The sequence below is a fragment of the Macaca thibetana genome, chromosome X (genome assembly GCF_024542745.1).
Source record: "Macaca thibetana thibetana isolate TM-01 chromosome X, ASM2454274v1, whole genome shotgun sequence".
Taxonomy (NCBI): domain Eukaryota; kingdom Metazoa; phylum Chordata; class Mammalia; order Primates; family Cercopithecidae; genus Macaca; species Macaca thibetana.
Genome location: NC_065598.1, coordinates 111,625,512 through 111,650,673, shown reverse-complemented (window position 1 = coordinate 111,650,673; position 25,162 = coordinate 111,625,512). Strand labels below are relative to the sequence as shown.

The window sequence follows — 25,162 nt, the reverse complement described above, 5'->3', positions numbered from 1 at the left end:
CAATAGTGAAAGAAAAACAGTTCAAAAGTTTCTTAACAATAAAAAAGTGACAGTAAACAAACTATAGTTGAGATATAGTGATTTTAATTTCACTCAACTGTGAAAAAGTTTTCATTAATGGTTCACAATACAATACCATAAATTATCTCCAAGTTTGCATTAAAGTAAGTGGGATTTGATGGAAATGTTTTCCATTATGTGGAACGATATTTCTTGCCACTGTTGAATATGAGTAATAATAATAAAAACCACCACTGAGCATCCTACAATATGCCAAGCACTCTATTAAGATCTGTGCTTTACACACTTGTGAAGACAGTGACAAAAACTTTTAACTACTCTTTGTGGTCAGCTTTTGAAAAGGATTTCTTTCCCTTCACACTTCCCCCAGTTAGATATTCTTTCATTAAAAATGCCTAAATCTTCCCTGAATTTCAAAAGTCACCTATAGAAAATTGCACACCTTAAATAGCACCAAAATGTAGTGGTAGAATGCATGTAACATAATGTGGATTAAACTTAAGGAAAAGTATTTCTAACCTCTTGTTAGCCATCTATTTTCAAATATTATAAAATCTGGTATAACTAAGGAATTAACAATCTCTTGAAGTTTACTAATAGCATTTGACCTGTCTTCAAAGAAAACCCTCAGAATGGGCTGGGCACGGTGGCTCACACCTATAATCTCAGCACTTTGGGTGGCCGAGGTAGACAGATCATTTGAGGTTGTGAGTTCGAGACCAGCCTGGCCAACATGGGGAAACCCTATCTCTACTAAAAATACAAAAATTAGCTGGTGTGGTGGCGGGCACCTATAGTCCCAGCTACTCAGGAGGCGGAGACAGGAGAATCACTTGAATCCAGAAGGCAGAGGTTGCAGTGAGCTGAGATCATGCCACTGCACTCCAGCCTGGGCAACAGAATGAGACTCTGACCCCCAGTCTCCCACCGAAAAATAAAGGAAAAAGAAAAAGAAAACCCTCAGAATGTGAAACACAATTTCAGCTTATACATTCATACATAACTTACAGAGGTGGTTCAATTAGAGGCCTACCTGTTTACCTACCTTCATGTCCCCTCCCCCTAAATAAATTACCAGTATAAATTAAACAAAGGCCTTAATTTCTTACTCCTTTCATCTTCAATCACAAGGAAGATAAAATGTTTTAAAATGTGTAAGAAAAATTATTTCTTCTATTGTCACTCATTTGCCAAGCACAAAAAGCTAGCAGCAGTGTATGTGGTTCTTAAACTTCTTTGGGTCACAGGTTTCCTTGATATTCTGGTAAACCTATGGACTCTCTCCCTAGAAAAATGCATGTACATGTACACACAGAAAATGTTCCATATGATTTTGGTTTCATATGTTTCCTGAAGCCTAGGTTAAGAAATTTAAGAATTGATGAAAAGTTCTTTACATATATAGGCAGTGTTTATCATCATAGGCTATGATGCTTAAACCAGTTGTCAACAATATATAATAGATAAAGCTCTTAGTGATATATTTAATTATCCTTGGTAAGAAAAGTAGGACACAGGATTTTCTAATTTGGCTTTGCTAATTCTTGGCAAGTTTGACAAGTTTATCTTCCAATAGTATGTAAGTTATCACCTGTAAGTAGTAACTTATTCATGCAAGACAAAAATCACTCTATCAGCCGTGTATTACAATCATAAAATGCTAGAATTGATTAAAGCCATTTTCTCATTAACATTTAAGTCCATATGCTATTTGAAATTAAACCTATATTTCAGAGAGTATAATGAACAACTCTTAATTTTGTGAAACACAATAGAAATTAAATGGGTCATAGTTTTCTTCCAGATTACCTAAGGAAGGAAGATTGTGTATGGGAAAAGAGGTACTCAAAACTCAATTTTCTAGATTTATCACTTACGGGCTGTAGGATCCTTATTTTTCCATCTTATTTCACTTTTTATAACGAACATTAATGACGAAGTTCATATAGAAAACATGAGCTATAACAAATGCACGAAGTTTTTAAACATATTTGGATAGAAAGTATTAAACTACAGTCCTCTTGTAGTATATATAGTCCATTTGTCCATATATTTGTCACGTTTCTAATTAAGTGAGGCCGTCAGTTTTAACAGTTTCTTTTAAATGTACTGATTTATTTCCCACCCATATTTGTGGAAAAGAAAGATTGTATATTAAGAAAATACAAGTAAATAATATTTTTAAACTTGTGTAATAGAAAATATAACTATTCTCTAAGAAATTAGCTCAAAATAAAGCCTCCGATGTATTAAAAAAGCATATACTATTTACAAAGATATAATTGTGAAATAGAGACAGTTATGTGTGTGTGTGTGTTATACAGATACATTATCTAAAAAGAAATATAATAAGCACATGGCTGAGCATTAAGAGATTCACATTTTTATATTGCATTCCTGCTTAAATGTGAAAAAAATCACACCATCATGAACATAGTAAGTACATTTTCCTATTCAGTTAACATACAAATAAATAAGTTTCCCCCATTCTAAAAAAAATCACATTATACAATCCTATATTTTTTTCAATGAGATCTCATTCTGGTTTTCCGCTGCCACTAACAGTAGGTATTTCATGGTCAGCCTCTGTTTTGGGATCTACCATGCCTTTATATCTCTCCCCACGATGTTGTTCCAGGTATGGACCCCAGTTAGAAGCTGGTCTGCAGCAACTTATAAGGCGCTGAAATGCAAAAACAAAAAATCATTGTCTTAGAATTTAAGTGCTACAATCTATAAACAATCTAATATTGAACTGTACTTTCATTTAAATTATTTCTTTACTAAAAATAAGAATCATAGAAAACTAAAAAGTGATCATCTAAATTCTTAATGCACAGTTTACCAAGAAAAAGGTATAATCAAATGTTGCTAGTTGTTAATAGAAGTATATTAACTACTAAACCAAAATAACTGAGCATGTAAATGATTTCAAAACAAGGTGTGTGAACCCATTAGAGTAACAGAGTGACTACTCTGTACCTTCACTGAATCAGATATTTCTATCCTGGCCTTAGGATGAGGACAAGCTGAGGATCTAAACCAGTGTATAGCTGGGATGTGTTTCAAGAACAAAGGAAATGGGAGTTCCAGGATCAAACCATTGATTTGGATCCATCGTTGTATGGACTTAGAAATTTATTTAAATCTAAGACTGCTGAGCCTACTTTGTCATTGTCCTACTGAGATGTCATGATGAACTTCATACCCCTAGACCCCCATGGAAGAGGGATGACTCAGGCTCTAGATTGGGTTCAAGATATTTACCAGGCTTATTCCAGTATAAAAACACTATTAGGATGTATATTATAGCCAGATGAGGTTTAAAAGTAGTGACTATGGATATAAAGCAAACAGGTCATTTGCTTTGTGACATCTTCAGGGACAACTCAACATAGGTATAGATATCATAGCTGTCATATGCTAAGCACTGTAGCAAGGCCAGAGGATACAGCAACAAATACTACCAGACTTTCCCCACAATGAGCTTATAGTCTAGCATAGAGAAGCACAGCAAATATATAAATAATATAATACCATATTGTGCACTAGTAACGGATGACTGTGTCAGGTATAGAAGTAGCCAAGAGGAAGGAGTAATTAATTGTATTTCATATAATTTCATATTACCACCATGTGAGTAAATTAACCTCCATTTTGATCATAACTACTTTGTATAAAGTATAAACAATTTTAATGCACTCACTTGAAAGATGTTTCCTTTAGCCTGAATTATTTTTATGATAGCCATAATTGGAATCCAAATAATGCAGAAAATAATCATACACCAGCCTAGAGCAACTCCCCAGTCAGGGTATGGAATTGTGCCATAATTAGGTCTATGAAATCGCACCAGTGACCAAATAAATATCGCCTGTCAAAGTTAAATATGCAAAGACAAAGCTAAAGATTAGACGTTATTGCACTGATGATTAGCAATTTGATTCTGTTCCTCAGATGTGATTTATCAAAAATAATTAATATGAAAATACATTCAAATAGTTGAAATAATCAGGTAACAAACCAGAAGATAACAATATGGAATGAACCAAAATAAGTAACTTTTATTTTTACTTCGAATAAATTTTTCCAAAATTAACACCATCATATATTTATAAATCCAAATACTTGTTCAACATATATTTCAATAAAATACTTGACCATATATCAGATTGAAAGTAAAATAATATCTGAAATTTTCTGTTACTGAGCTTTTCACTTTGATTTATAATAGCATGATTTTATTCTATGCCATAGATTAAATCTACATGCCAGCATATAGATTAATACAATGAGAATGTGAAGTACACTTTAGTGGGCATGCTTTTCTCCTTGCTTAGGAATTGCTTCTATTCTTTCCCATTGCACAAAGCTGCCCTTTTGACACATCAAAAACACATATGCATTTACACACACTATTGATGAGCATTTACCAAAGCACATTTCACTTTCAGCATCTTACTCAGGGAAAAACAAAAAACAAACAAACAAACAAAAATCCTCAATATATGTTTAGGAAATACAGTCAAATCTGAATGTTAAAGATGAACACATTTTAAGGCCAAGTTAAAATAAATCTGAAATGTTGAAGCATTAAAACTAATTAATTAGAAATTGGTAAAGCAAAACAAAACAAAACCCAATAATTATCAAAGAGTTTCCTTAAATTTAGCTGTCTTTGTTTTACTAAAATCAGTGAGAAAACAATAAATAGACCTATAAGTTTAATTTTAAAATTAAATGGCTTAGCTCCATTAATTTAATTACAGTAATTTAAATATATTTCACAGTTACTATAAATGTACATAACTACAAAAGAATGGATGAGGGATAGTGGAGTCCAATACACATGACTTTATAGAATATAGATGGCAATTTAAATCATTTCATATGTAATACTTTTGCATTTTAAATTAAATTCAGGTGTCAAACTTATGTAATCATTGAATATTAGCTTGTTAAGAGATCCAGCTAAACCTTCTAAGTTTACAAGGGGGGTTATTTTATTATGGAGACCTGTGAAATAAAAATATTTAGCATCATTTTCAAAATCTTTTAGCAAAAATATGGAGTATCCAAATATTTTAATTCAGCATTATCTCGTTCCAAACTGCTCACCTTTTGAAAGTGATCTCATAATGTTAAAAAATGTAATCCTCTCTACAAACAAATGTGATACTTTAGATTTGAAGGAAATCCTGGATATAATTACTTAATGGCCTTTTCTAGGAAAACCTTTGAAGCATGAAGGCAATGAGAACCAAAATAAATCTATGAAGCTTTGACACTGCCTCACCCCACCACCATTATTTCTAGTCCATAATCATTCTCCATCCAGTGTAGTGTTTATTTTGGTGCTCAGCCATTTACTGTCCTGAGATGTTATTTGAAGATTTTAAGTTGATAAGTTATGTCTCTCGAGTAAGACATACTTTTGCTTTACCTCAGCTCCTAAATAGTAATAATTATTGAATTTATTAACATAAACCATTGCCCCTATTGACACAGGTAAGTTTCTTTTACTGCTTTCATCTGTCAAATACCTCCCTCATTAAGAGATAAAACATGGATTAAAATAGGACTGTTGTTTCTCAGCAGTCAGTATATTTAAACTGAATTCTTTAAGGGAGGATCTGGGCCTTATGCATCTTTGTTTTTTCTGCACCTGGCAGAGAGGTTAGGAATATTATTGATGGCTCAACATATTTTTTTAGGGAATGAGCAAATACATGTTTTATTTTCATTTTTTCTATTGATAAATTTTAAATTATTGATAACTTTTACATCCATATGAACCTGTTTATGTTCTCAAATGGTAAATGTTTAAACTGATGGCCTCAGAATAATACTGCAAAGGCATTTTTAATTTAGGCAACTTGGAGGCACCAGCCATAAATACTGCAAAATTTGAAAATCATTCATTTATAAAATTAATTTGCATTTTGTCTTCAATGTGAATTATTAAGTTCATCTTGGAATGTATGTATTATTGAAACCAAGTTCATGGTATATTATTACTTACAATCAAAAGGATAGGCGTAATGACAAACCAGCAAGCTCTCCACCATAGCCAGAATATCCACCTCTTTGCGCCAATCATCATTTCTATATCCTCAATGAATCTGTTCCCTCCTAAAGAAAACAAAGAGTACATTGAGTCCTTGCTTATTATCTTCCAGTAACCATTGTGGCATCAATTATCTTTCTGTGTCTAAACATTTTTCTGTACGACAACAATGAATCATACACCTGTAATTATTTTTTCATAACATAATTTTGTCCAGTATATTGTACTTTGCTGTTATAATAGTATAAAAATTAATAGTATAATTAGGTAAACATAATGAAAATGAATCAAACTAAACTATTCTAATAAAACTGGAAAATAATTGTATAGTTACTATTTACCATAAATCCAGATGATTCCAACTATCTCCAGTATAGCTGCAATTAAAATGCCCCATCCAGCACAGAAGTGGTCAATCAGATGAACCCAGTAAATTCCAGCCTACCAAAAAAATATTAATTACTTCTAAGTATATTTTAATTGTTTTTATGATTGATGGGATGTTCAAATTGAATCTATTAATTTGATCTTGACATATGCTCCTTCAATTTCCCTTCTGCTAAAATGTGAAAAGCAATGTTTCAAATGTAAACCCAAATGTGACTTTAAATATCTCAAAAATCTTTCCATCTATACTGAGTCACTGGAAAGAAAATAAGTACTTAAATTTGTTGATTATCAGAATGGTATGCAATGTCTGTATGTTCTGAAGTGGCTGTGAGAAATGTAGTTTGTGTTTAAAGTCTATAATCTTATTGTAACTGAGGTAACTGTCCATTATTCGGCCTCCTCATCTGCAAAATAGACTTACCATAAAAGTAGGAATGGAGAAAAACGGGCTAAAACCCAGAAAACCTTGACCCAAGTCAGACGTGGACTTGTCACTAAGCATCATCTTAAGCTTTGGTTTCTTTAGTTAGGTTATAAAGTATGTTACAACTAATATGTTTCTATGAAAAAAAAAATGCTATAGTATACCTGAGTCACACAGACGAGACCAAGGAGAAACAAAACCAAGCAGCAGCCCAAAGTTATGGGAACCCTCATTTTCTTCATCACTTTGGGAAATAAATCTTGAATTGTTGTTGTGATCGTTTCTTCAGAGGGGGAGAAATGACGTGTTATATGTCAACTTATTTGCCAATACTGTTAATCACAGAATTCAATGTATGTTAATCAAATTTACAAATATATGTTGAAAATAGACTCTGAGCCCTGTTCCTTGCTTTTAAAAACCCACAGGGTTATTTCTTTTGGCAGTCACCACTTGAAAATCAAATGCAGCTCTATTTGTTGTTTTTAATCTGCTTTATATGATTTTTCATTGATAGCAAGTGTAAGGTAACAGTCCCCTGTGAGCTGAATTAGTCTAAAAGGATGAATTCTAGTAGGACTTTTAAATAAGGTAAATATTTGAATAAGTGGTGTGGAAACAGAAAGGATTCTAGGTTTAGAAATAAATGTGTTCATGAAATAGGGAACTGGCTAAGAGTAGAAGGATGTGAGAATGAAAATATCAGAGAATATGTTTGAAATTTTCAAGGACTTTGAAAGTCAACCAGAAAAGTCTGGATTTTATCCTATAAATAGAGTAAACTGAAAATATTGTATGTGAGAGAGTGGTAGGATGAAAATTGTTTCAGAATTTCTCTAGTATTGTAACCTAGGTAAATCCTTATGTGTTCATAGAAGTATGTGCAAGGATGATCATTGCAGCAGTGTGTGTAATTTTTAAAAAATTGTATATCATTCATATGCCCATTATTATGTCAACAAAGAGATTGTGATTTAATTAGATCTATATGCCTTTGTATCAATGGGATTCATAATCAATGCAAAAACAACTTTCAGAGTCATATGTATGCTATGAAACTTCACATTTATGTGCAAATTTGAAAATGTATATGCTATGTACGGACACGTATAACATGTATATAAACATGGACAGAATAACATACACAATCTATGGTAAGAGTTGCTTCTAGAAAAAAAATTTGACTTGTATTAGGAAAAGAAAGACAGAGGACTTCATATTCACCTGTAACAGTTTATTTTCTTAAAATATCTGAAACAAGTATGATAAAATATTATTGTGTATTCCTTTTGAGTGTCAAGTATTTTTCTGTATTTAAATTTCATTTAAAACAACTTTCAGAAAGATCATTCTGAGATTAACAGCTAGAGGGGGTAATAGGGGTAATAAAAGCACGTTTTCAAATAGAGGAAATGCAAAAGAAATATAAGAGGAATATGTTACCTCTGGAAGTATTACTTACCAATTGAAGCAAACTGAGAATCGAGACCCAAAGTTAAAAGCATGAAAAAAAATAATATGGACCAAAATGGACCACCTGGGAGTTGGGCTAGAGCCTCTGGATAGGCAATGAATGCCAAATCAAAACCTACGAAAAATGTATGATATTTTAAATTAGTTATCAAGAATATTCACATATTTAAACATTTAAAACATAAGATATTAGAAAAATCTCATCTTATTTGGCAACACAATCCATGACATAATTTTTTTTTTACCAACTATTTCACATTCCCTTTTTACAATATTTAATTTGGTTGTTTTGTGATATGATAATGTGAACATGTGACATGAATTAAGTTAGCAAATAGACTGCAATGTAAATGGTACATTCCTTACATAAGAAAGTTTGTTTTAATAGTTTTATTTAACTTATCTTATTTTTTAAGATTGACAAAGAATAAAAGCTGTCTTAAATTCCAGAAACATAAATTAGTTCACGTTTTCTTAGCCTAGATACTCTAAAAGAATTGCACTATTAAAGAAAGATATATTTAGGGACTAACTTTTGTTTTTAACCTTCTCTCCAAATGTTTACCCAGAATCACTATATGCATATATGCAAAATCATATGTAATGAAACTATAAATTAAATCTTGTTTTCCATTTGATGTTACCTTTAACATGCTTTTTAATTTTGTGCCAGTTATATTAATTATGTGATTCTCAGTTTTAAGTATTTTTAAGTTTCTTCGACCTCCCAGAGGACTAACTTAGGATTCATGAAAATTAGCTTTTAGTCTAGGCACTATCACTTCCTAAATATTTGACCTTCTGCTAGACATATATGACATTTCTGTGCATCAATCCTCTTCTCTGTAAATGAGGAGCTAGACACTAGATAATCTACAAGATCCCTGACATTCCATTATGAATCACCAGTCTTTCCATCATATGATACTAACTATAAACAAAATTTTAATGAAGCATCCCTACTTAAAACAACCCTAGTATTTTTTCCCCAGGAATCTGTAGCCATATAATTAAGCATCCCTAGCTAATATCTGTAAAATTAGGGAGTTCACTAAGATTCCTTTAAAGCTAGACACAACTGGAAACTCAAAGTCACTTGACTCTCTCACCTATATGATGTTCATGTGTTTTAAAAATTCAAACCCAGTAATATAATTGCACAGAGGGAATTTGTATATACATTTTGTTTCTTTTATAATGCGTGGGAAGTGCTTAGCAAGGACTAAACAAAATTAAACATCCTATCTTCTTCAGCAATATTTCCCTAATATACTCTTGTTTACATGGATAATCTAAGAATTGTTATATTGTTACAGCAACAAAATTATATAAGATGAAATGAGGAAGAAAATTCAATATTCTAAATCATAACTGTGTTAAGTAAATTTCTATAAATTCTAGTGGAGTTTCATAAGTGAGATACGTTGAATTAATCAAACTTGATAATATATAGTATTATATACCTGATTTTACAACTTGAGAAACTTCCTTTCCAGATATATGGGCCATGTGTCCCAATATAGAAAAAATAGCAAATCCAGCAAACACACTAGTGAGACAGTTTGTCAAACAAACTACAATGGCATCAGAGAAGCAGTTGTTTTTGAACTTATTGTAAGATGATAGAGCAACTAAGCCACCCCAAGCCACTGAAAGGGAGTAAAATATCTGAGTGGCAGCATCTTTCCAGACCTATAAGAGAAAATAATTTAATATTTTAAAACATATACTCAATTTTTATTTGTGTAAATACTTCACATAAGCAAAGAATATATTATTAATAACAATGAAATGAACACCCAAATGCCCACTACTCAGCTTAAGAAATAAAATGTTACAGTCTTTTAAATCCTTTTTGTACCCCTTCCTTATCATTATCACCCTTCTACCCACCAGTGGTAGTTGCTATCCTGACTTTTGTGTTCATAATTTCTTTGTTCTTCTTTACATTTAAGTTTGAATGCTTTGTTTTGGAATTTATAGAAAAGTTATCTTAATGCATGTAAACATATACAACATGCCATTTTTTATTAGGTATTGTGAGATTTATCCATCATCAAGTTGAACTATATAAAATGTCCACTTTGTAATTCAAAAGTGAAAGAATATAAGCAAATTCATTTGGCTAAATTAAATATACGTAGTTTTAATCATTCTTTTCCACTTCTTTTTTGTTTGTTTTTGTTTGTTTGTTTTTGTTTTCGAGACAGAGTCTCTCCTTGTCATCCAGGCTATAGTGAAGTGGTGAAATCTTGGCTCACTGTAATCTCCGCCTGACAGGTTCAAGCAATTCTTGTGCCTCAGCCTCCCAAGTAGCTGGGATTACAAGCATGCACCACCACACCCGGCTAAATTTTTTGTATTTTTAGTAGAGATGGGGTTTCACCATGTTGGCCAGACTGGTCTGGAACTCCTGACCTCAGGTGATCTGACCGCCTTGGCCTCCCAAAGTGCTAGGATTACAGGCGTGAGCAACCGCGCCTGGCCCTTTTCCACATCTTTATTGCCACACTGCATATGTCACAATTTATCCTTTCTCCTGTTGATGGACATTTAGGTCATTCAGTATGTTGCTATTATGGAGCTGTAAACATTCTTGTACATTCCCCATACGTAGGTGTGGAACTGTGATGCCGAAAAGTATATGCATTCCTCCCTTCTACTAAATCTTGCCAAATTGTTCTTTAAAGGGTTGTACCATTTTGTACTCCCACCAGCTGGCTGTGAGGGTTCCCATTCCTCCACCTACTTGCAAACACTTCATTTTCCATATGATTTGTTTTTTTCTGTGAAATTCCTGGTCATGTCTTTTGCCAGTTTTTGGTTTGGGCTGTCTTACTCCGTTTCTAAAATTCTTGATGTAATTTGGATTCTAATCTTTTGACTATTATATATGTTGATTTTTTTTCCTCCCAAATTTGTGAGTTAATTTTGTTTACCTTTTAACATTGTGTCCTTTGATGAACCAAAGTTTTTGTTGTTGGTTTACTGTAGCTGAAGGTATCCATCTTTGACTATATGTATTATCTTTGATCTCTATTACTTTTAAAAAACAGCTTAGCCCAAGGTTATAAAGGTACTATTCTACATTTTCTTCTAAAGGAATTCAAGTTTTGCCTATATTGTTAACTTTTCAATTCACCCAGTATTGATATTGTGCATATCAATATGTGTGATATGTGAATGATATGTGAAATTTCCAACTGATGTTGTTTCCTAAGTGGGATATCAATTTTTCAAGGATAATTGATATTATCAATTAAATCAATTAGATATCAATTCTATCAATTGGATTATCATCACTTATTGATCTGCATTGCCACCTCTGCCACATACCAAGTTCCATTTGTTTTTGAATTTATTTCTGAGACTATTATCCTGTTCCACTGGTCTATATGTTTTTACCTATGCTAACACCTCACAATTTTAATTAGTATAGCATTTTAAATATTGTTTCATATCTGATAGGACAAGTCCTCTTCACTTCAGATACACCTTGGGGTTTTGGCCTTTTTCTTTTTCAAATAAAATTTAGATCAGTTTTCAAGTTCCATAGAAAACCCTTTTGGGATAGACAGGGGGAGCTGGAAGTGGGTGTGGCAGTCTTGTGTTGTGTAAAAATGCTACTGAATACCATGATGTGTACCTAGGTTGTAGACAAAAGTGAAGAGAAATTCCAAACATAGTTTTAATCTCCGTATCTATTAATCTCATACCAATATACAAGATTATTACATTAGGGATCAGGAAATCGTAATTCAAATTTTATGAATTGGTTGTGTTCAATTGGCTAAAATTGAATCTATGTAAGTCTTAGTTTCATCACTGTAAAATGAGGGAGTTAGAAAAATAATCTTCGCATTGCTGAAGACTCCTCTATCTATAAATTTGTGTGGTTCTCTACTCTCCTGGAGATCTAAATGAAGTTCAGATATTTAAAGGAAAGGAAAGACACCTGATTATGATTCCATGTTTAGAATATATATTGTGAGGAATTTTAAGAAATCTAAGAAAAACAATTGTCATTGCCAGCAAACCCCAAAAAGAAGGAGTTGGGTCATGTTGTGTTGGAGAGTAGAGGGGTGAGAAGATTAAATTGTTTGTCTCACAAGGAGCTTTAGGTTTCACTCTGATTTTTTAAAGATGTTAGAGTCACTGAAACACAGACCAATATAAAAGTGTCATATAAATTTTTCAGAATGATTTCAAGAAACTACAAAACCCAGATATCTTAGGCTTGCAAAAGCCACTAAAAGAATATCAAAGGGGATTTTTAACTAGGCTCAAAGTCATGAGTTTCAAAGAAAATGGTGAATCTAATTCTTAGGGAAAATGCTGCAACTCTAACAAGATAGTATAATATAACAGAAATAATTGAAACAATTGTACATTAGCTCATATTTATATAAAAGCTTACTATTTCCAAGTGCATTAACATAATTTATCTTGTTCAATAGCCTAGCGTGGAGAAGGTGATGAATGCTAAGTTCCATTTTATTTGTTTCTTATTCACCATCCAAAATGGTCTTCAAATTAGGAAGAGATTAACCAACAGGGATAAAAAGAGTGAGGCCCAAGATAAATGAAGAAGCAAATTAGATGTCCTGTGGACACATCAACGTATACTAATCTCCAAGACAACAATAATAAAATTCCATAGATCTAAAATAAGTTAAAGCTATGTGATTAATCATTGAGTGGAAATTGTTGAGCACCAAAAAAGGTAATCAAAGACCAAAGATTGGCATTTCAGTTTTCAGAACGGTAATTGTAAATTAAGGACAGATTTCCACAACTAAAAGCTAATACATTTGGCACAGCTTACAAAACAAATTTACAAGAAATAATTACACATCTTCTTGTAAGCATTTAGAGAAGATGGCAATGGTTGGAAATTAGCATGAGTTCCATGAAGAATACTATAGCAAAGTAAAACTAATATCCATTTTGAATAGTACTACTAGCATGGCAGATAATATTAACATAATCTCTCTTGACTTCAACATAAAATTACAGGTTTTTAGTTGAACAGAAGCTTAATGTGTGCTAAGAATGTGATGTGACTAGTAAAAAAGTGAAAGGGCCGGGTGCGGTGGCTCACACCTCGAATCCCAGCACTTTGGGAGGCCAATGCGGCTGGATCGCCTGAGGTCAGGAGTTTGAGACCAGGCTGGCCAACATGATGAAACCCCATCTCTACTAAAAATACAAAAAAATTAGCCAGGCGTGGTGGCACACGCCTGTAATCCCAGCTACTTGGGCGGCTGAGTCAGGAGAATTGCTTGAACCTGGGAGGCAGAGGTTGCAGTGAGCAGAGATTATGCCATTGCACTCCAGCCTGGGCAACAGAGCAAGACTCTGTCTTAAAAAAAAAAAAAAAAAAAAAAGGGGGAAAGTATTCTAGGCCATACTAATAGAAGCATACTATCTGTAGTACACTTACTGTTAATACTCTCAGCAGTCAAATTTTAAAAGATGTTATATGCCAGTGATACATTCAGCCATTATCTGAAGGTAAAGTTGAAACAGGGTTACCCAATTCTTATTCATCGCACATGTTTAAGTTTTTCGTATAAGTAACAATTTTGGTTATGGAATGCTTACTCCATGTCAAATTTATGTTTTAACTTCACAATTCACTAGACAAAATTTGATAATATTTTGGGGATATTAAATTTTGAAGAAAATTAAAATGTATATTAGACCATTAAACTTTCAACAGTAATCTCTAAAGCTACTCTGAGCTTATCCAATAAATCACATAGCCCTAGTAATCAACTTGCAGATATTTATGCATGAAATATTGTTTTTCAGATTAATAAGCCTGGAATTTTATTGGTCAAGTAGAATCAGTTTATATGAATAAAAATTACTTTTAAAATCCTATTTCTAAAAATTATCTCACTATCAATAAAAGAATATTAATGGCATGTTAAATATTAGCTAAGTCAGACATCCTAGTGGATACAAACTAACAAATTTAACTGTACATTCTTTTGCAAGCTATTACATTACTATATTCATATGGAGCCAAAAATGTTTGGCATTTGCTTTTAAGATTTACCTCCTCAGATAATTTGAAATCCAAATTAAGACTCACCTCAGCTTCCCTAAGTTTTGTAAAATTTGACTGTGCTCCAATATAGTATGAAATGCCTTTTGAAGCACCCTCCAGAGTTGCACCTCGTACTAACAGGATGAGTAGGACCACATAGGGGAAAAGAGCTGTAAAATATACCACCTACCAAGAAAAGTAACCAAAAATTAGTAAATTATTTTTTAAATCATGATGTATAATTTTATACAAGTAAAATTATTAGCCAGTTGAGATTAATTAAATAAAATACAGGGGATTTCATAGGGTCTGATGATATACCAAAGTTAGCATAATTTCTTATTTTAGTCCTCACTACTCTCAAGTGATTCATTTCAAAAATACTTTGATGTATTAATCCACATTTCCCAGGTTTATGCTGTAAATATTTAATACATCAGCAGTGATAACTTGGGATCTAAATGGACTGCTCTCATAAATACATCCTTATACATGTCTGAGGAGACTGAATGTCTTCTCTCAGTAAATTACTGCATTGAGGTGAGGAGAGAAATGATTTAAACCCTGCATTGATTAATATATATTCAGTCTTCAAAGAAAAGGAAAATATTTCCTAGCAGATGTTCAAATCCCAGAAAAGCATATTGAAGTGAATACTGGACACCTGTTACTGTTATCCTTACAGCTCCCATTAAGAAAGTTTGATAACACACATACAAGTGCACTGCTTCTGTACTAGATAACACATGGTTCCAGATGAGCAGATTGCCTTTGAGACCAGCTTTGCCTTAATGTGGATGATTTCCTTGATCCGTAGATGTCCTGTGTTTTATAATACATCCAAGGAGACGATTTAAACAAGTCATCCAGAGACCAATAAAAATTAATTACCTGGGTAAATGGACTTTAATGGACTCTTTCAATATTAGCATCAAAAGGAAACCAAGGGTTTAAAAAATGTGGAACTAAAACATTTTGGAAAGTTTTCACTTGATTTGTGATATTCACAGTATTTTTGTAATGTAACAGCATGTCTCATCACAACTTAACATTAACTGAATGTGCTAAATATTGTACTGAGAATACAAAGACAATATCCCCAGTGATTCCTGTCCTCCACCTTTGAGGAAATATCCATTGACTAGTTAAAAACACATAAACATTTTTTTTTCTGGGTATTGTGTAACTGTTCACAGAGAAAATTTCATGTTGTTCTCTTAAATTACCATTATTCTCTCTGAAAGTTTATAAAAGTAAACAATGAAGTGAGAAAATATAACAGAATGTTTTTCAGAAGAGGCCCTTTCACTGAGAGAAAAAGTTCTGTGTCCATTTTGGCAATCTTTAAGAGAATGAATACATAGTTTGTGTGTGTATATATACATATACATATATATATACACACACACAGACACACAGACACACACACATGCACACAAACACACACATTTCTCTCTCTCTCTCTCTCTCTCCCCCCCCCCCACCAACTGGGGGATTCCTGATACTATTACTCTATACAGAACAAGAATCTAGACTTTCCAAACCATATATTGCAATATATGATTCCATTCAAGATGCTTCTTTATATAGTAGGATAGAAAATTTAATAATATACTCTTAAACCTCAGAATGCTCTATCAGCTAAAAGAGTCCATGTTTTTAGGAAATGTGCACCTCTAGTACTAGTTTTTATTTTGTTTGTTTGTTTTGTATTTAGCAATAACAGAGATCCTATGTGTTTACTTAGAGCTTAAAATAACTATTTAGAAAGCTTTTCACACATTTGAATGCTCCATTATAGAAGGAAAAAAACATGTTTTTGATAATGTTTGATATTGAACTACAATGACATTGGAAAGCTGCTATATCACTATCTAATGTGTTTTTCCAGTTACCTTGCCAGAAGACTTGATTCCTTTAAATAGTGCTGCTCCAACTATGAGCCAAGCCAGAAGAAGACAAAGTGCTAAATACCACACAATTACTCCAGTCTCATTCATTCCACTTGACCGTTGGAGCGCCACTTTACTGAAATACATAAGTCATTTTATGATCACAGAATCACTTGACTTAAAGAAAATACATTGAATTTTGTAATACCATTTACCCAGGTGGAAGTTTCATGAATATTGTATCTTATTAATATGTCGAAGTTCGGTGAGCCTTTATTGATAGATACTATCAATATGAAGAGGCACAGATAGTTCATTAAATGGCCAAGCTCTGAATTCAGTTAACCACAGCCAATCCAAAGTTTCAAACCATAGAATAAAAGATCTACTGATTCTTTTAGCTATTACTTTCCTCTATTTCAAGATCTTTTATATAAAGAAATTGACTTTATGTCAGATTATTTTATTTTACTATTATAGTATTTTCTCATGTTAAAATAATGAGGAAAACATTTAAAATTATATTAAATATTTCCTCATTCCATACTTATAGATATCATCAAACTCAAATGATCCTGTTATTCACACTTTTTCCACAGACTTTCTGTAAAATTCCAAGATTCTCACCAGGTACATGCATGAATCTAGGATCTTATTTCTAAGCTTGAAATTTGAGAACATTTGAAGATCCAAAGTTTAACAGAGTTACAAAGGTCATTAACAGTGAATGAAGAAGAGGTCATTTAGCAGTAGAGTCAACAATATTAGGTAAGGGTAATGGATAGATATAGAGTAAGTAAAGAGAGATCATTTGAAATTAATGAAAGTAAATATAACACTACATATCTATTCTTACCATATAATGACAACAGTAAACAAAACTACTGAAGAATTACACTTTTTTAAAAAGCAATATTATTCATCACCCAACGATTTATCATTACAACTTGATCATTGTAGTCTAAACTTTGTATGTGTTTTCTTCAAAGCAATTTCCTAACTCATAGCTAATAAGTGCTTAATAAATCATTACAGTGTTGTGACCATTTAATAACTAATTTATAAAAGACACATTGCTGACTATGAGCTAATTTTGCAGGTAGCTACTAGTCACCTGGGATAGGTAGACATTTGAGTTAAATGAAATATAATTTGTCCTGATTTTCCTTTTTATGTGTTAAGCAAGGGGGTTTGATTAATATTTTGTTGTTTTATATAAATTTTAAGATAACATCTGCTTAAAAGTAAATCATCTAGTATACTTACTTCCAATATTGTTCACTGGGAAGCTGCCCTGGCTGATAAATTTCACTGCCATTGATGCAGATAAAATTGTTGATGTCTACCCAGCTTTTATTCATTTGGACGATCTCCTGTATTCCTTTATTCACTGTACTCACATTACAGTGAGTTACTAAAGATAATAAAAAATATAGACACAGACATGTACTTAGTTTTAGAAGATTGCTTTCCTAGAAAAAAAGTTTTAATGGTAAAATATTTAAATTATCATCAAAATTGTTACTTGAAAAAAGTGGAGTAGAAACCTTACAGATGGAATAAGCTATGTACATTCAGCATCTTAAAATCTTTTCTACTAAACTAGGAGGGATTACAAAACTGTCTACCCTTTTAAGCTGTGATTGTATTTACAGTAACAACAGGTATAGAGTAACAATTGTTTCAGTTGAGGTTTAGTGCGCTAACAAACTTTTGTGTGTAGATTTACCTATCCAACCTATGCATATAGACAAATTAAGGCCTTTAAACTTCTCAGTAGCATTAAATATTTATAAATTTATCCTCTGATGTACATAGGGAATTAAAATGGTAATAGCCTACGACATGGATGGTACATTATCCCAAAGATTAGCAACATATGACATGAACAACACCTACTGTCTCCTGAGACACACACAACTATCCTGGATAGTACTTTTCTCCCTTTATCATTTTCTCAGTTTCTCCTCTCCTGCCCAGGACATAGGCCTGGAAGAAGTACTCTTAGGCATGATTTAGCCTTCCTGGCTGCTCTCAGGGATTAACACATTGTATTAATCATTTTTCCGATTATATATGCTATCTTCTGCTTTCACCAGTGACCTTTGGACCATTTAAAATCGTACCTAAGTTGCTTAGAGAATGATTTGACCCTTCAAGCTTATAAAAAATATATAAAAGAACTATTTGGTGGTTGACAAATTTTACCTATTGGTGATCTGCTACAGTTTTTATCTGACCACGAAGAACAATTTTTCCATGGTAGTTCACTTTGAAAAGAAGCAAACATGTAGTAAAGACTATAGGCAATTATGACATTGTAATAGATTGTCACAAAAATGGATATCAGGACCATTGTAATTCCCACACCTGGAAAGAAAGAACAATTAAAATAAAAACCAAACTCAAGTGAAATTTATTTTGCTAATTTATAAAAAAGCTGATCTCAATTACCACAAAATCTATTTTAAAATAAAAAAGACTATTTCAGGCAGGGTGCGGTGACTCATGCCTATAATCCTAGTACTTTTCAAGGCTGAGGAGGGCAGATCACTTGAGGTCAGGAGTTCAAGACGGTTAACATGGTGAAACCCTGTCTCTACTGAAAATACAAAAATCAGCCAGGCGTGGTGGTGCATGCCTGTAGTTCCAGCTACTCGGGAGGCTGAGGCAGGTGAATTGCTTGACCTTGGGAGGTGGAGGTTGCTGTGAGCCGAGATCCACCACTGCACTCCTCCCTGGGCATCAGAGTGAGACTGTGTCTCAAAAATAAATAAATAAATAGATAGATAGATAGATAAATAAATAAAGACTGTTTTAAATGACTTTTTTCCTTTTTCTTTCTGGGAGAGTAGGGGCTAATGTTATCTGAGTAATTTTCTTCTAAATTTAAATTTATTTTTATGATTGGCTTTCTGATGCAGTTTCTCAGTTGATTAGAAAGCGTATTAAGGCCAAGGCCAGAAGACTTGTTGTAAGCACATCAAATTCACATAAACAAAAACCCATGTCTATTACATTTTCTTATTAAGCCTGCAAATTCTTGTCAGATCATGCAAAGTCGACATCTTTAGACAAAAAAAAAAAAAAAAATTCAAAGCTCATATCTTATTTACTCACTGACCAATACAATATTCATCTAGACATCAACATTTTGAAAAGTAGAAAATGAAGCCTCTAAAATAATGACCTGGAGGGATGGTGTACATATATCTACAACCATGTGTAAAGAAAATTAAATAATTCAGTAACAATCTGAATTTAAATATCCAAAGTTTCCTTAACTAAGCAGTTTCAAAATGCAGTTTAGCATGCTGAATATAACGCCTATGCTTAAAACTAGCTTTTAAGGTAGTTTCTCCGCTCTTCCAGAACAATATTCTATTTACCTCACTATGAATTTATTTTTGATGTTGCATTGAAAACAAATAATTTTCAGCAGCTAGCACATACCAAAATGATATTTAATCTTCAGTCAAAAGAGGTAGTTTGATGTTTAATAACAAGGCATTTTTAAGCTTTATCAGCGTCCTATTCTATTAAGAGCATCCAAGAAAAAATAGTGACCTACCCTTCAACTTTTCTGAATGAGGCATTGTAAAAGATATGCAAAGGCAGTAAGACACAGACTACATATGAAGTAGAAAAAAGTTAGAGCCTTTAAACTAGAGCACAAGACTATGTGGTAAAAGAATTCACCAGGTGAAAATGGTAAAATAATGACACCCTTCTAACCGTTCTTGGTGTGCTTTCTAACCCTTCCCATTTCTGCAGCCCATGATAAACAGAAATAAAAACATTTGATTTTTTAAATTCTGCAGTGGCATACTGTACAGCGAAACAACAATAATGTATGTTTTCTTTGCCTTAAATTGTCAGAATTTTAAGCAATTTTTTGTTCCTCACAGTGAAGGTAGCTATATGCACAAATATACAAATAACCATGGTGAAGAAAATGCTTTATTACCAACCTTGAAACAATGGAAGAATCCTCCAAACTGAAACTGGACCTAAGCTAGCAAATTGTCCCAGTGAACACTCAAGAAAGAACAAAGGTAAACCAGCCAATGCTAGCATAATTGCATAAGGTATCAAGAAGGCGCCTAAAAAGGATGAGAAAGAATCAAAGCACTATTATAGCTCAGAGTCTTGATGGCACTTTGACAACCAGCATAACATTTTAAAAGCATCCTGATACAGTGGAATCAGAGAGTGCTGGGTTTGGGCCTAAAATTCACTACTTTCTATGAATAAGTAGTTGATTTTTTAAACCTTGGATTTCTCGTCTACGAAATGGGGATGCTAGTATTACCAAATGAGGCTGTTGTGATTACTAAAAAGTGTAGAGTATAAAAAGTAAGCCAGAGGAATTGAGCGATCCCAGGCATTGGAACCAGATAGACCTAGGTTGAAATCCTGGCTAGACCATTTACCAGTTATGTGACCTCCAGCAATTTGTCTAATGTCTGAACCTTCGATTCCTTATAAAAGGGGAGAACAATGCCAACTCACTTTGTGGTAAGGGTTCAAATACAGGGTCTATGTGAAAACACTTGCTAAAATGCCAGGCACATGGCCCATGTTCAACATTGGTTTTCCTCCTTTCTCCTTTAAAGATAAACGGTATATTTTTAAGACTTGGGGTAAAACTGCTAATGTGGCTCAGAGTATAAGTTACTGCAATTAAGTTTATTATTCTCCAAAGAGTCACAAGGTTCTTCACTCAGTATTAGTACAAAATGTATTGGTTTTGTTTGAAGACTCTGAACTTTTGAGAAATACTTGTAGTTAACTTTCAATTTCATAAGGAATAATTCTCCCACACTAGACAATTCACCTCGCCCATACTTTTAACCATTTATCATTTTCCTTTTTCTTTCTTTCCACTTTTGGGGCATGGTATTTTTCATTAGAAACCATGCCAAATTATGGGTTGAAGCAAGGGCAGAATATTAAGCTTACTAATAAAACATTCCAGAAGTATTGGCAAAGTTTAATAAAGAATGTGGGGATCAGTGGATAAAAATGGGTTTTCAGATTATATACATTTTATTTACTCACGTTACAGTTTTGCCTCAAGTATTTTTCATATTATGATACTGTAACATCATACCTAGGAATAACATTTTTTCAACTCTCAAAATGCATTCTACTAAAAATGAGTCTATAAAGTACTTGTTATTTATTCATAGGTAAGTGGTTTACTTTAACACTAACCCTGGAAGTCACTAGACCACAGGGAAAAATATGTTTGTATAGATGTTGCAATGCACATACCATCTTTACTACGACTAATAGAAGTTTAAGTCCTATGAATGACAAATATGAAGAAAAAAAATTCGGAATATCCCTATTTAACTACAACAATAAACAAGCTTTACCAGCTGAGTGTGAACAGGTATTTTTCTTTAAAAAAGATTATTTTCTTCAGTGTTATACCTGACTTTTCACCTATTATATTATTTTATTATTAATACTATCCATAGATGATAAATTGTTAATATAGTGGCCACAAATTGTCAATACTACAGACCTAGACCTTAAAGTGGTATGACATTTCTCTTTAATAAACTGTTAAAAAGAATATACAGATAAAAATATTTCCAGACTTTAGAAATAACTTTTCAAACCTGACTATATTTTTAAACCTAATTCGCATTTAACAAATTTTAATTTCATTTTCCTCTTCCACTCTTGGATAAAAGAAGAAGGACTGAGAGTGTCTAGATCATCTATTACCCAAATGATGTTATTATAAAAAATTGAAAGCCAATATGGCATATTAAATTTCAGAGGAAATAGTGAAAAATATAATAGCATACAATTAATATTATTTTTGACTATATTTTCAAAGTTTCTATTAAAACTAGTTTAATATAGTTCCTAAAAATTCATGGCAATTACTGGGCTTATGTATGATGTCAAGGCACAGGGAATTTCTTATTCTAAACATGAGTTACAAGAGGCTCAAAATGATCCAGAATGCTTCTCTTTATCACACTGGACCTTACGACACAGACAGAAATAAAATTGTGATTTCTGATGCATTTTCCAGCTAATATTCGATACCAAGACGACTAAATGACCCAGCTTCTAGATAGGGGAATTCATGCTACTGACACTTAAAGTGTTTAATAAACGGAGTTCCTTTCTTAAGTCTCTGAAGACCACTGTGAATATTTGAATGTAATCAGTTAACATGAAATGTGATTGAAATATCACCACACAAAATCCTATTATACTAAGAAAAATAATTATAGTGGCACAGTCTCACTGGTACCCAGTTATGAAATATAAGGGCATGCCACCTCTATACTTCTAATAGAACCTGTAATTACAAGTAAATAAAATATGGTGTAAGTGAAAAGTTGTTTGGACATTACTAGAGAATTGTGCAATTCATTTTATTTCCCTTTGTGTGTCACCTCAAAGTTATTTTTCTCTCCTTTTTCTAATTGAGTCTACTCTAATGATCTACAAGGTATACACAATGTTTTTTTTTTTTTTTTTTTCAGGACTAAAACATCAATTCTTGAACTAAGTTATTTCATTTTAGAAGGATCTTCCACATAGTCAGTCCAATTTGGAATACATGTAACTCAATATTGCAGCTTAAAATACTAAAACTTTAATTACTTTTTAATCATCTTTTTCCACACTTAAATCACCAAAATGTAATGCATTTAGTTAAGCAAATAATTTATTTGAGCTTCTTAATAGAACTTATTTTTCTGTTTCTTTCTGATTCAGCTATAAATTAAGCAAAGCACAACTTGAGTTTGAACAGATTATCACAGAAACATGCATAAATTTGGAAAAGTATGTCATAGTTGAAGATTACGTGAGATCTCAAATCAGAAGCTTAGAAGTGCTAAAAATAAAGCTTTTATCAAGTTTATGTCTGAGGATTTTGTGAAACTAGCTTTCTAACTTGAGCTAGTAGCTCAGACTAATAATAAATTCAATATGCTTATTTCTCATTCTCCCACTAACCCAGACCATCAACTATCATATGCCTTCCTTCAACTCGTAAAACATCCTCAGAGGCCATACAGCACCACACTTAAAACTGAAGGGAAAAGCGGGGGTGGGGGTGGGGGTGAAATAGAATACCTCCACCATTGTTGTACGTCAGATATGGAAATCTCCACACATTTCCTAATCCCACTGCATATCCAACCATAGATAGAAGATAATCCGATTTTTTGGACCAGTTACCACGGTCCTGATTCTCATCATTTTCACCAACATGGAAATTCTCTGATGAAGCCGACACTTTCTGGGGAAGAAAAAATATCAACAGCTTGCCTTTCTACCATTACAAATTCCACAGAAGCATAATTTCACAAATCCATAGAGCAACAGAAAATGGGGGGAAGAAACCCTGAAAACCATAGCTCAGGGGAATGCTTTACAAAGTTGGGAAGATTTCTGCTGATAGCTGCTTGTACTTTACACCATTTACCCCTTAAAATGAGCAAAGTTCTGTAAGTAGATATGTTTAATACTCCATCAGTTGAGATTATCCAAATTTTGGTAAAAATGTTAAATGTGACACCAGTGTGAGACACAAATGAAAGCAGACAAATCAGGTTTGAAATACAAAGGTGTTTGTCACACCAGTGTGAGGGGAAAATGAAACTAGACAAATCAGGTTTCAAATACAAAAGTCTTAAAGATGAATTAGATAAAGTCATTACTATTGATATTGTAGCAGATCTTTGAGCAGGATCAAATGTAGTGTCTGCTGGAAGAAAAAGCAAGAATCTATAAACTTTTCTTATGGTTTGATAGTATTGGATGTATCAAGTTAAGGGTAGTTTAACTTTTCTCTGTCTTACAGATTAAAATCAGTGCCTTTCTAAAAGCCACAGAATAATATGCAGAGACAAATAGTCCTGTCTCAGCAGAGGAAGTAGCTCTGTCTCCACTTGGGAGGGAGAGAAGGGACAGGGGTTCTCTCCCAACCTGCTCACTTCTCTGGGGTATGGAGGGTTCCTTGGGTCAATTAAGAACCGTGTGTACTTTTGTACTTTCCTCTAGCATATGGACACAGTTAGGAGACGGACAGAGAACAGGATTTTGTGGGTACCCCCAAGGCAGAGGATGAGGTGGCCCTAAGTCTTCTAGCTATGAGAGTAAGAGCTTTTCTTTCTTCTCTACTCTATAGGTATGTCTCAGGCACACCTAATAGTTGAACAGAAATGTGGAGCACAAAGAACAGCCACAGAAAGCAAAAACAGACTAGCAACCCCCCTTAAGTTTTCCACTCTCAGGTCCTCTACACCTCCCGCAGCTCCCAGACCCCTACCTCCTTCCCCCTGCACTTGAAGAAACTCGAGCATTTCAACTTGTCCATGGTTCACTCCCTCGGCTGGCTCCGCCTCGCCTCCTCTTGCAGTCTGGCTGAGCTTGACTGGTGGCAGGTGCACACTCCCCTGTTCCTACCTGCCAGAGTGAGTGAGCCACCTTGCCCAGGGGTGGGACCATTTATGAAGAGAAGCTCTCTCCTCCCCCTCCTGGGTGTCCAGTAGTGTCAATTACCGGAAGGGACTAAAGTGAGGCTCTGTTTTTTCCCCAGATAAGCCTACATGTAGCAATCTCCTGCCCCAGCCCTGGGAAAGGGCTGGGCTGCTGGAGAGCAGAGCAGTCTGAGTCGAGATGACTGACAGCCTTTGACTCAGAGCTGTGTAGGTGCGTTTGCAATCTAGCCTCCTTTCCTGGGTCCCCTGTTTCCTCCTAACCTCGCCTCTCAATCTGGTCTCTGTTCTGGGGCCAAGTGCTGATCTGCACATGTGCTGGAGGGAGAAGGGGGCCATTCTGTTCCCCAAAATTCTCCC

At 33.6% G+C, this 25,162-nt stretch overlaps 1 protein-coding gene across 1 annotated transcript; it reads right to left on the bottom strand.

The window, feature by feature from the left end:
- Positions 1–67: 67 nt before the first annotated feature.
- On the bottom strand, positions 68–24,897 carry SLC6A14 (solute carrier family 6 member 14). Its single transcript, XM_050777175.1, has 14 exons — positions 24,634–24,897; positions 23,436–23,601; positions 20,294–20,425; positions 18,531–18,692; positions 17,589–17,736; positions 16,326–16,458; positions 14,476–14,616; positions 9,839–10,067; positions 8,365–8,490; positions 7,067–7,185; positions 6,430–6,529; positions 6,044–6,153; positions 3,728–3,895; positions 68–2,704 (listed from the first exon to the last, which is right to left on the bottom strand). Exons 1-14 carry the CDS (start codon positions 24,679–24,681, stop codon positions 2,558–2,560), a joined length of 1,929 nt encoding a protein of 642 aa, XP_050633132.1. The 5' UTR covers positions 24,682–24,897; the 3' UTR covers positions 68–2,557.
- Positions 24,898–25,162: the final 265 nt, after the last annotated feature.